The 13,341-nt window shown below is 39.7% G+C and overlaps 1 protein-coding gene across 5 annotated transcripts in view; it reads right to left on the reverse strand.

Moving 5' to 3' along the window:
• Nucleotides 1–13,341, reverse strand: part of ARHGEF12 (Rho guanine nucleotide exchange factor 12) — a 149,809-nt gene that overhangs the window by 9,766 nt on the left and 126,702 nt on the right. For all 5 annotated transcript variants that reach the window (XM_027036747.2, XM_027036748.2, XM_027036746.2 and 2 more), the window contains 8 exons: nucleotides 10,214–10,339; nucleotides 8,475–8,589; nucleotides 7,027–7,127; nucleotides 3,709–3,786; nucleotides 2,527–2,602; nucleotides 1,616–1,783; nucleotides 690–777; nucleotides 102–188 (listed from right to left, as the gene is read on the reverse strand). In XM_027036747.2, coding sequence (XP_026892548.1) covers nucleotides 102–188; nucleotides 690–777; nucleotides 1,616–1,783; nucleotides 2,527–2,602; nucleotides 3,709–3,786; nucleotides 7,027–7,127; nucleotides 8,475–8,589; nucleotides 10,214–10,339 — 839 coding nt within the window. The remainder of the gene's footprint in view (nucleotides 1–101; nucleotides 189–689; nucleotides 778–1,615; nucleotides 1,784–2,526; nucleotides 2,603–3,708; nucleotides 3,787–7,026; nucleotides 7,128–8,474; nucleotides 8,590–10,213; nucleotides 10,340–13,341) is intronic.

Consider the following 13,341-nt stretch of genomic DNA (forward strand, 5'->3'; position numbering starts at 1 on the left):
ACGAGTTGCCAAAACATCATTGTGACACGATGTAAGAATTAGCTATTCCCTTCCTGACAAAACGCGAAGTCAGTCCTACTACAATGCAAATGCACACTCACTCGCAAGGTGGTGACTGGGGCAGTGGGATTGGCTTCGCTGACTGTTCCTTCACTGATGCGGCCATCCGGCAGATAAGGTCCTGCCAGCTGCAGAAGTTTGAAAAGGTTCCAAAATCCAAAAGTGAAAGGAAAAACAAACGCCCTTTAAATACACGCAGAAAGAAGTAACAACACAAACAAACAAACCAGAAATCAAGCCAAGCCAATCCAACAAAAAACCCTACTTCTGCCAGAGAGTTATTTTTATTTTGGCAACGTAAGCAGACTATAAAAAATGCTATACCTTAAAGAAAAACCTAACAAACAGCGTTATGCACACACTGCCCATTAAAAACTTCACATGACACTTGTGAGAAATTTTCTTCAGAAAAGATACTTTCAAAAGAATAGAATCAAAATAGGAGACGTCAATCTAAAAAAAGAACAGGTTCTTAGAAAAACATCTCTAAAAGAATACAGAGGAAGAGCTTCTTTCCATATAGTTTTCGGTTGTCAAACTACGATTACAAAAATGAAGTTAAGTTTATAGAATATTATATTCAGGACAATAAAAACCATTAGGGTAAGGTAGCTATATCTAATACATACACAGTCTTTTCAGAAACTGTCTGTGCCACCAGTTCATAAATTTGGGCCCCGTTGTCCGACATGGAGATGACAAACAAAGCTTTGTTATCTGGAAGAAACAAGACAAAAATCACTCTGACGACATGAACGTGACCTATAGGGGCCATGAAGGATGCTTCTAGTGTCCTGATTTATTCTGCATCTTAATCTAGGTAAAGGTTAATGTGTTCACTTTTAAACATGTTCACTCTGTAAAAAATTGTTAAGCTACACATTACAATTTTGTGCGACTTACCGTAGACGATGCTGTATATATTATATGTCAATAAAACAAAGACTATAAAAACCAGCACTGATCCCACAGTCACTTATTAGAAACAAGAGGTGTCAATATATCTAAATTACTGAACTGACTTTTTTGCATTTATATTGAATTGCCCTTTTGCTAAACAGCTAGATGTTGGAGAAAAGAGGTCACCAATTTTTCTTGTCATTGCAGAACGAACAAGTTTTAAAAGGGATCTCATTGTTGGTACAGTTAACATATAACTTGCTGACTTAAACGGATTTCAAGTACCCCAAACTAAACCCATCTCTTCATTTTTGTTTGTTTGCGCTTTTTTCACAAATCAAAAAAGACACCAGTCTCATGAAAGCCTTTTCGTTGGGATTACCTCTCAATTCTCCATCTTCACTGGTGTCAATCAATGATTTGAACACAGAATAAAGATCAAAGTAGTGTGCAGAAAATTGCTCAGAGAATCTAGGCATCCCAAATAATTTGGGGGCACAAATTCTTACTTTCTCCCCAGTAAATAAATTTCATTTGTCTAAGAACATTAAAAAACCAAAACTCTATACCAGTTGGGCTACTTAAACAATACCAAACATCTCCTGTAACTGTATCATGAACCTGAAGCTTCCTGTCACTCTGCAGACATACTTGCCTGTTGCCACTTGTCGAACCAACACTGTATTCAACTTAATGACAGGGCTAAACGTGTGTTTGCTATCAGCCGTAGATGCCAGAATCTTACTATGACATCGTAACACCAGTCTGTCATCCTGTTTTTGTAACAATACAAGAATGTCTTCCAGCAGCAACGTGTACAGATCTGGAAACAAAAACATAGAGAAGGTGATGAGTGCAGATACTGAGATGTGGTTTATAAACTTTTTAACAATTTGACACAGAAAATTTATTTCTGTTAAATCTAATACAGTCTAATACATGTTAAAAATTAACTTGCTATTGCCTTTTTTAGTTTTATTTTTAGGGGTGCCTGAGTGGCTCAGTCGGTTAAGCGTCCGATTCTTGATTTTGGCTCAGGTCACAGTCTCACGGTTTCATGAGTTCGAGCCCCACATCGGGCTCTGTGCTAATGGCCCAGAGCCCACTTCAGATTCTCTCTCTTCCTCTGCTCCTCCCCTGCTTGTACTCTCTCTGTCTCTCTCAAGATAAATAAACTTGAAAATAATAATAATATTAATTTTTATATTGTATTGACACACATGCCAATCTGTGACTGATGAGGAAAAAAAAAAACACCACGGTTTCTCACCACAGACAGTTTGAAATGGAGCAATTTAAAGAAAGCTTATTGGAAAGCTCATTAGAATACAAGAATGATGGAGGCAGGGCAGAATCATGACAAACCTCTGCTTCACCCCAAATGAATATGTAATGCACTTCACATATAACAACACAGCATAAGCAGATCTGCAAAAATACGAGAGCAGCACTGCTCACTGCTGCAGCTGAAAACTGTGAATGGTCATCTCTTCTCTCAGGCATAAGGAAACTTTACTATTTTCTTCTTTCTTCCACTCTCCCCATACTGACAGACATTACACCTACCAATAGTTTTATCCCGATTCACCTTCCAGACCAGTGGCCCTTCATGAATCATCTTCCTTTTTGTTAAATCCAAATTCTGCCAAAACAAAGACGATTATACACAAATTATTTCCAAACACTTAGGGAGATCATATTCCATACAGTCGCTTTTCAAAAAATTCTTCACATAAAAGATGCCATTTACCTTCAGTATCATTATCGAGATCTATCAACTGTTGACCATGGAATAAAGATCAAGTTAAAGTAAGCTGCATACAATCTCCTAAAAAGGGAAGAAGCATCTTGCAGGAAAATATTCAGGAGTGCTGTCTTATAAATCTCACACTAAACACATGACAGCAGCTTATGAAAATGATCAGCACTGGATTCGCAGCCCATCCCCTCATTTTTCTATGAATAACTAGATAAGGGGGGTGCCTAGCTTATCTGCAGGAGGCCTGCGAGTGCCAGACTCTAGTTCCAAACCAAGTTAAGGAAGAACAGTACTCATAAAAAAGTCGAGGCGGTGATCAGCCTTGCTGATTATTAATAATTTAGTAAGAGAATCATCTTTTAGTCTAGGTAGCCCTAGAAAAATCCCACTGTCTGGAAGAGATGGGGCTAAGCATATTAAGCCTGCTTTTTGATAAGCTGTTATATAAGACATAAAAGTCTGATTGACCAGCCACCAAATACATCTGCCAAAAACCACCACCAAGTAAAACAGACCAAGAAAGATTAAAAATCCTAAGCAGTTACTTAACACAAAAGCCCCATGTAACAGAAATGGCAATTACTAAATATTTTACTACCATTCCTGTAATGGTTTCAACACTTATGCTTCTGAAGAGGTTCATGAAAAAAGTATTATCTTGTTTTACTCAGTAATCTAGAAAGTTCCCAGAGTAAACAGCCCTACTCCCATTCAGACTGTAAGAACAAAATAAAACTAAATTACTAATGTTCCCTTAGTCTCCTGCAAATTTCTCTTACAAAGAGTTCGTTTTACACAAAAGATTCCTCTGATGAAAGACTAAGCTTCACGCAGACCAGATGTTGCAAACGAAGAACAGAATCATAAATACAATCTGTGATACAAGAACTCCTTCAGGTGATGGATGTTCCCACAGAGATGTTAATTACCTGCAAGGTCTTTAGTAAACTGTATTTCATTTTTTAAATTATGATTAGACAGTCTCTCACCCTGAGCTCTTCCACATTTGGGTACTCTGACAACTTCAGATTGGAGGTATCGAGGCGACGCTGATAGTCTTCTAAGCGCTGCGAGTACGACAAGATGGAGCCAAGGTTACTGCTTTGGGTATGAATGACCTCCCTGTTCCTAAACCAAATGGACATCTTTTTACCTGTATTTTACAGAGCTCTCTGCAGCACCAGACATAACCGACAGCTCACTGGTTCTTAAAACAACCCCCTCCTTCCACTGGCTCTAGAGACATCACACCCTCCTAGTTTTCCTCTTGCCTCTTTGGTTGTTCTTGTTCAATCTGCTTTCCAAACTCACTGACCTCTAACTAGCTTGTGGTTATTTTCTGAATATGTAAACCATGTACGTGGTACAAAATCCGAAAAGTAATATAAGACACACAACGAAAATGAAGTCTCACTCCAATCCTGTCCTCTTGCCTCCTCAATCTTGATACCCATTCTTGGGTAGCCTATGAGAAAAATTCTAAGCAAACGGAATATATGCATATGTGAGTATGCTTCTCTCTGTGCATGCTGTGTGTATATATCCTTTTTAAAAAGATATGGTAGCATATTAATGTTAATTACTCAAATGGTAACATATTCACATACACATGTGTACGTGTGTGTGTGTGTGTGTGTGTGTGTGTGTGTGTGTGTGTATTACTCATCACTGTATCTTGGAGACTGTTCCACATGAGCACATATAGAGAGAACTCACTTTTCAAATGGCCGTATGGTATTAAGCTCTGTGAACATACTATAGTTTACCCAACTACACTGACTGAAGGACATGTAAGTTACTTCCAATCATCTCCTATAACAAACAATATTGTGATATAAAGGCCTTAAAACATATATTTTTATGGACATGTGTAGATATATCTGTAAGATAAATTCCTAAAGGAACAACTGTTAGGTCAAAGCTTATGTGCATTTTCCCCCACGATTACAAAATGTCCAAGTGAACAGAAAAGTCTGAATGTGTATTGTGAGCACCTATACACTCATTACTTACGTCCACAGTTAATATTTGCTGTATTTGTTTTATTATATGTCTGTTCATCCCTCTAGCTATCCATCAAGGCACAACACATTTTGAATGCATTCCAAAATAACTTACAGATGTAAGCACACTTCACCTTTAAACATTTTAGTGTGCATATCATTAACAAGAGTCAATATTTATTTATAGTTACTTTTTAAACATTTTTTTAAGTTCATTTATTTATTTTGAGAGAAGAGAGAGAGCATAAGCAAGGAAGGAGAGGAGGAGAGAGAGAATCCCAAGCAAGCTCCACGCTGTCAGAACAGAGCCTGATGCAGGGCTCGATGCCACCATGAGATCCTGACCTGAGCCAACATCAAGAGTTGGACACTCAACCGAATGAGCCGCCCAGGCGCCCCTACGGTTACTTTTTTGAAGTAAAATGTACCTGTGAGATGCACACACTTCAAGCGTACCTTTCCACAAGTTTTTACACACGTATGCCCCTGTGCAATCAAACTCCTATATGAAACACTGCCATCACCTCATGTGATGTTCAGAATGTTCCCTCATCCTTCTTCCTGGTTAGTATCTGGCCCCGCATCGCCAATAACAACCACTTTTTTGACCTTTTTTTCCCACCACAGATTGGTTGAGCCTGTTCTAGAAGTTCACATAAATGAAACTATATATATGTGCTCTTATCTGCTCTCTTTCACTTGGCATCATGCTGGTGAGGTTCATCCACGTTCTATCAGCAGGTTCCTTTCTTTTTATGCTGGTATTTATTATTCTAGTTTATGACTACACCACATTGGCTTTATGCTATAAACACTCCTGTACAAATCTGTGGGCACATATCTTCATTTTCCCTGGGTAAATCACTAGGAACAAAATTGCTGGGTCAAAGGGTAGATGTATGAACGTATGCATTGTTAATTTAGGTACATATTGCCAAACTGCCCTCTGGAGTTTTATCATTTTACACTCCAAACAACACATTTGAAAGTTCCCGTTTTCCTACAGCCTCACCAACAGAGCCGTCATCATAATTCAGTTCCTAAGAAATTACATCCAGGTCCACGGATTCAATTAACCTCTATATATACTCACAATCTTACATTTTTATCTTCAGCGCAGTCCTCTTAGAGGTGGGTCCAGATAGCCAACGGCACACTATCCATCTTCACCTGATATTCCAAACTGAACTCCTCATCTTCCCTACAAATCTGGGGCCTTCTTCACTCGTCCTGTCCACCCAAATGTGCAAACCAGAGACCTGGGATTTATTCCTACCATCGCACCTCCCTTCAAATCCTTCTCTAAATCAGTCACCAAATCCTGTTAGTTTTACTTTCCACTTCTCCAACTCTTGTACCTCTCGAGCCGCCACGACCTGCCCTGAACTGCTGCAACAGACTGAGCTCCTTCATCTCCTCCCTGCCCCCTTCCACCCCTCCGCCACGGACCAGTACGAGTGATACTTACAAAGTGTAAAATCTGAACACTCACTCTTCTTATAAATGTCTGTAATGAATTCCTACTGCTTTCAAAATCAGAATCTAAACATGGTCTACAGGGCCCCGTGTGACTTGGTCCTGGCCTACTGTGCGCCCTTCCGTTAGCACCCCGGCTTCACTTTTTAGGCATGGTCCACACTAACCTAATCTTCCAGTTCCTCAGACAGACCATGCTTCCTCTTTACCCCAGGACTTTTGCACATGCTGCTCCCTCTACTTGTAAGGATGCCCCCTTCCATATTCTTTTGGTTGATTTCCACTCATTCGTCAGGGCTTGGCTTAAATGTCACCTCCTCAAAGAAGCCTTCTCTGATGGCTACCACCCAACACCCTCAAACCAGGCTCTCCCTGTACCCCAGCACTAAGCTATACACTGCTAGCACTCCAAAGTCTCCTTCATAGCAGCTATTACATAAAATACTTGCACCACAATCTGCTCGGTACCTTCTTCTCCTGCCAGAAACTACGCTCAATGTGGGCACTTACTTGACTTATTTACTTCAGCACTCTATACCCTATACTCAGCATACACTCAGGATACAGGTTACAGGTGCTCTAGAAATATTTGTTGAATGAACACATAAATGAAAGACCGAACAACTACAGATGCTCAAGAAAGCCAAATACAAAACTGATGCTCTACCACAGACTGAACCGGACCCACCTACTACATGAATAGCCAACAAATGCTCCACCTGTCAATTATGTCATGATAATTTCAATTATTATTTCACAGATCCCAGGTAACACTAATTTAATACTCTCCCTATGTCATCCAATATCTTCTTGTTTTTCCCTTCTTACCTGCTTATTTTCTGCCTCCTTGACAGCCTGATTTACATAGTTTAAGATCTGACGACAGTGATCTGCAGCTTTCTTCACCTTCTCCCTTTCCATTGGCCATTCTAAGTATAGAAGAAAAATCCAAAATGTAAGATAAAGGAAGTCAGAAAAGAACATACATTTTACACACACACACACACACACACACACACATATATATACACACACACACATACACACACACACATATGTATATATATATATGTATGAAGAGTTTGAATATTTTTATATCAGGCCAAAATCTACAGCAGAATCTCAATTCAGATAGCCTTTGGGCAGGTGAGATGTCTTAGGACAAATAAGCCCAAATTAAGCCCAAATTCAAGGAGCTGTGCATTAGTGTCAGCCCCACCATGTTACATACTCCAGGGGGTGGGTCTCATTCATGCTGTAAGCTATACAAGTGGGACCCCTTCTCCCCCTGGAATCTCCCCTGAGGGCACAGCCTATGTGATTATGTCCAGGGAACCTGTTCAGCAATAACTGTTTAACGGTAACACAGAACTCAAAATAACTGCAGAAGACGTTTCTTTGAATTTGAGAATATATTTAAGGAAAGAAAACAGATTACAACATTTTATCATTAAAAGAAGATAAAATTCACCAAAATGTGTTGAGATTACATTGAGGCCTACAATGTAAAGAATGACAAAACCAGAATATTTAAGACAACAACCCTCAGAACAACGGCCCACCTATCTGGAACAGGTGTGTTCACAAATGAATGTGCATGAGTATTTCCAAGTTTTCAGGTACAGGAAATAGTTTGCATAAAATTACTAATGAGAACTACGTGTAAGAACCTAAAAGCTCAACTCAGAAACTCAGACTGACCTCCTGTTTTTAAACAGGAGAGCTGGGGTTACAGCACACTGCTGGGGCTTCATGGAGGTACGTGTTAGATACACAGAATTTCTTTGCCCAGGATACGCCTTCTTCAAAGCAAATATGATGTATGCTAGAGGAAGGGCTGGTGCTCTCTGTAAAGCGCCAGATGTACGTTTTGTCTGTAAAGCACTGGATGACAAATATTTTACACTTTGAGGGGCTAAGTGGCCTTTGTCACAACCACTCAATTCTGTTTGGTGCAAAAGTAGTCGGAGACAATTTGTCAACAAATGAACACTAGTATGTTCCAATAAAACTTTTTTACAAAATATGGGATGAGCCAGATCTGGCCCACGATCCATAGTTTGCCAAATGCTGTGTTAAGAGCTACTAATGGAGCATATTAAATCAAACAGCCTAAAGAAGACTGGACTGAATCTTGTTAGGAAATGTTGCCATATTCTTTGGAAATCAAACCCTCGGACACCAGGACTCTGTGAGAGATTATTCAGCAGGACATGGGTTTTTTGTTTTGTTTTGTTGTGTTCCTAGGCTTTTTAATTTCAGTGAGAATGCTGTACCTGTGTATTTGGCAATATTATCTAACAGAAGAGGGTACTTAGTAAGCCTCTGCATTTGGGTAGGAATGATATCCTTCAGCTGCAGACGACGACACAGCGGATTGCTCTCGGCATCCTAAAATTAAAGTAAAATAGGTGAATTTGTGATTCTTATTAGTTACCTAACATGTACCATATATTCATCATGTATGCGTCTACAACATCACAGTTCTGGTTATTAAACCAAGACTTAAAACATGGCAAGGTATAACACGGTCTCACTGTACTTCTGGCTTTCTCCTTTATTGACGTAATGGGGGAGGGGAGCCTTTATCACTAAGCCAATGGCTTCTTTCTTACCTGTTTAAGCAAAAACTGAGAATATCCATGATCAACTCTAAGAACTGCTTGTTTGTGATAAAAGTTTTATCTTTACATATTCAGAAAATCTAGCTACATTTTCCTATGACTGGCATTCCTACCAAAAGTTAGTTGGCTGATTTGGTATTTGCCATTCCAAAGTGGGCACGATGGATCATCAGCCCGGATATATACCAGCTCATCTCTAACAGGGCGTCTGCAAACTTTTGAGTAAAGTGCCAGACGATAGATACTTAAGGCTTTGCATGCCATCCAGTCTTTGTCACAAGTACTCAACTCTGCTGTTTTAGCACGAAAGCAGTCATAGATAGCACGTGAATGAATGAACATGGCCGTGTGTAGTAAAGAGTTCTGAGACGGCCTTCTAGATTCCCATTCTCTGGTGCACACGCCTGTATAATCACCTCCCCTTGAGGGTGGAAAGAACTTGTGAATGTGATAGGATATCACTCATATGATTAGATTACTACCAGTTAACTTTGTATTGATCAAAAAGGAGAGTGACTCCTAGGTGAGTCTGGCTTAATCAGAGGAGTCCTTAAAAGAAAGCTGTCAGACAGACACAATCCTTCTGGCCTGCAAGAAAGGAAACAACCATCTTGTAAACTGCCTATGGGGCTGCATGGCAGAGATATGGGCATTCTCTAGGAGACAAGAGCAGTTTCTAGTCAACGACGACAAGAAGACAGGGGTCTCTGTTATACATTTACAAGGAAATGAATTCTGTGAACAACCTGCGAGCTTAGAAGAGGACCCCAAGTCTCAGATGAGACCTGCCGCTCCAGTTGATGCTCTCATTTCAGTCTGGTGAAAAAGCATGAAGAGAGGACCCAGCTAAATGACACCTGTACTCCTAAACCACAAAAACTGTGACACAATACATTCGCATTAGGTTGCTACGTTTGTGGTAATTTGTACCACAGTAAAAATCTACTACACTGTGTTCCAATAAAACTCCATAAAAACAGGCAAGAGGCTGGATATGGCCCGTGGGCCACAGTTTACTGACCCTTGATATATACCAATATCAACACCTCTGTAAGCATGACTGTGTTTACACTCTTCCCTGGCTAGTTATGAGCCCATTCTCATGTTGTGACCGTATTATGTCACCGGCGTACATGGGACACTTCCTGACAATATCTCCGTGGTAATGTGGACTTCTCTGTCAAGTATTTTAACCCTGATAATTATTCTTTATTATTTACCATTCCAACATCATCTTTATACTCTCCAATAATTTAAGAGATCATGTAGGACTTGCAAAAATATTAACATAATCCTTTTAAAAATCTTGGTCTGAGACTCCCCCCAGTTTATTCCATATTCCATAAAAAAAGTTGCATTATTTTTTTCCTTACATGACTCACTCAACTCACTTGCACAAAAGTCTGAAACCGGGAATCCTTTTTCTGACGAGACTTGATCATTTCCAGGGCAAAAGGTTGGTTACTGCAAAAGGTGGCAGCAGCGTGTTTCAACTTCTCCTCCCCTGGTCCGCTGAACTGTGCCGGGAATGCAAAGAACACAATAGAGAATGGCATATGGAGCCCATCTCAGGCCAGGCAAAATGAGAGACAACCACGATTCTTTCCACGTCCCACTAATTACTCTCAAAAGACAAGAAACGGAAATCTACATATGTCTGTGCGCTATCAATGCTTTTCCGTTACACAGGTCCGACCCTGATACAGCCAGACCTTTTCTGACCACGTTCCAATGTTTTCTTGCTCACAGGCTACCATAGCTTATCACTTGCTCAGTCTACGCCACTTCGACATGAAACAGAAAGATTGACACTTGGGAAATGTAAGACACAAAACACTTAAAGACTGAGATTAAAACTTGATTTTCTTATAAGCGGACCCCTTCACAAAAATTGCTAACTGCTCTAGGAAGAAAAGCTGTGGGCTCTGGCTTTTTATGAAAACCCAGAACAAGTCATCAGTTTTCCGGTCACAATAAAACTGAAACGCTGCTGCTTCATCCACACAGAGGGTAGAGGTCCATGCCTTCAACCTCTCTGGGGAGGGTCCCATGAGTCTATGAACCTCTTCTATCAAAAATTACACCTTCTACTGATATTTTTAAATTTCTAAATTTAAGTTTGTATATATACTGATTTTAGGCTCTTATAAAACACCTAAGAAGTGCCTCACTCATATAGTCTTATATAAGTACAGATTCAATTATTTTTTAACCATCTTCATGTTCATAATAGTTGCTCTATAGTTTACAAAGAAGCTTTTCATATAATCTCCCATTTAAACCCATTATTTCCAGGGGCACTTGGGTGGCTTGGTTGGTTAAGTGTCTGACTTCAGCTCAAGTCATGATCTCAGGGCTCATGAGTTAGAACCCCACGTTGAGCTCTGTGCTGACAGCTCAGAGCCTGGAGCCTGCTTCAGAGTCTGTGTTTCCCTCTCTCTCTGTCCCTCCCCCACTTGTGCTCTCTCTCTCTCTCTCTCTCAAAAATGGATAAACATTAAAAAAATTTTTTTTAAAAATAAAGCCATTATTTCCAGAAGTTTGTATGTGAAGGTATTTTGTTAAAAATCCTTTTGTAGTGCATTTTTAGTTAAACTCAGGGTATCCTTTCTTCAAGTAGCATACGTACAATGTGAAAACTTTAATAGTTTGCTCCAGTGTCAATTGATATTTTATTATAAATATGACACTTAACACATTGAAAGATGAGACTGGCAGAATTTTTGGTATGTTAGTCAATCAGAGTGCCATATATATACTAACAGCAGCTGGGTTTACAAAAGAAAGTAACATCCCAACCTCAAGTAGCTTTTTTCCTCTTACAGTAGTTGTCAAGTAGCTTAGTATACATAAGGTGATCTCAAGGGACCAATACCAGAAAAATACTCTCCAAGCCTGTTTTAAAAAATAGAGCAAATCTAAAGGCCTATTTATGATTTTTGCTTGTAGTATTTCTGGCCAATGCTTTGCCCTAAGCAAACACTTTGTACCTCATAGTTACTAACCAAATTGGTTAGTCCATTCTATTTTTCCTTAGCTTTTTATAGGTACATCACAATGGTCAAGAATACAATTCTCCTGGGGCACCTGGCTGGCTCAGTTGGTGGAGAATACGACTCTTGATCTCAGGGTCCTGAGTTTGAGTCTCATGTTGGGTGCAGAGATTACTTAAAAAAATAAAATCTTAAATTTTTTTTCTTAAGTTTATTTATTTATCTTGAGACAGAGAGAGAGAGCACAAGCAGGGGAGGGGCAGAGAGAGGGAGAGACAGAATCCCAAGCAGGCCCTGCACCATTAGTGCAGAGCCTGACGCGGGCCTCAAACCCACGAACCGTGAGATCATGACCTAGGCCGAGATCAAGAGTCGGATGCTTAATTGACTGCACCACCCAGGCACCCCTTAAAAAAAAAAATCTTAAAAAACAAAAGAACACGATTCTTCTTACATGTTCTAAAATTAATTTTCTTCTGTCCCACTCTGTTAAGGGGTTTCTCTACCTTATTTGTACCATGTAGTAGGTTTATGCAGTCTAATGGACTATGGCAAAAGGACTGACTGCACCTCTGTACCTTATTAATGATAAATCTCACTTGGCACTTGGTGGCAAACACTACTTATATGAGATCCAAGTGAAACTGCATAGGAATCAAGATTGGTATCTTAGGTCCACATGACTTAAGCTTTTAAGTCCAAATTTGACATGAAAATTGATGCTTTACCATGTCATACTATGGATTTTCTGTTTCAAGTTGAATAGTGTGCTGCCAAGCCAAGAGAACGCGGTTGCAACCTTCACTGTCACCCTGAGATCAAGGAACAAAACGAGCCACACCATCACAAAGTAGTTGTAAAGTGAGTTGGGTTTTTCAAGGACTTAAATCTCCTTAGTAACAATAATGCCAGAGCAGGCCTTGTGAGAAGATGGTTTGGAAAGTTGAGTAAATGCAAGATGAGACCGGATTGTGATTCCGCAATTTTTTCTAGGAGTCAAGTGGCTGAGAGAAGATCTACTATTGGATTAGTAGATTCTGAGCCATGATCTCACCATCAACAAAAGCAGTAAGATGGACATTGTTTTAGTCAACTTTCTAGCATTTAATTTTTTAAAAAGTTATCATTGTAGAGTTAGCAAAATCTTGTGGCATTTTCTCGAGCCCTCTGCATATTGATGTAAAATAAGTTTCTGTGGGCATATCTAACCAGTTCCTGTTCAACTTGGGTTAACATTTTGAGAACAGGATCATATACTTTACTATCATCACAGCCTTAACTATAGTACTTTCTTTAAAAGTTTGGATCAAATTCACTTTCCCTTATGAAAATTTTCTCTATGTCCTAGTTTGGGTCTCCCTGCTATTTCTTCCCCTAATAACCTGTCCTCTCCCTTTTTTGTAACTCTTAACACACTTGGAAGAACTAATGACTGTCTTCCCAGGGACTGTAAGCTCCACGCAGGCAGAGGCCATGTCTGCTTCGACTGCCACTGTACCCCTAGCATCTAAAACAGGGTTTGGCTC

Source organism: Acinonyx jubatus, chromosome D1, assembly GCF_027475565.1.
Source record: "Acinonyx jubatus isolate Ajub_Pintada_27869175 chromosome D1, VMU_Ajub_asm_v1.0, whole genome shotgun sequence".
Taxonomy (NCBI): Eukaryota; Metazoa; Chordata; class Mammalia; order Carnivora; family Felidae; genus Acinonyx; species Acinonyx jubatus.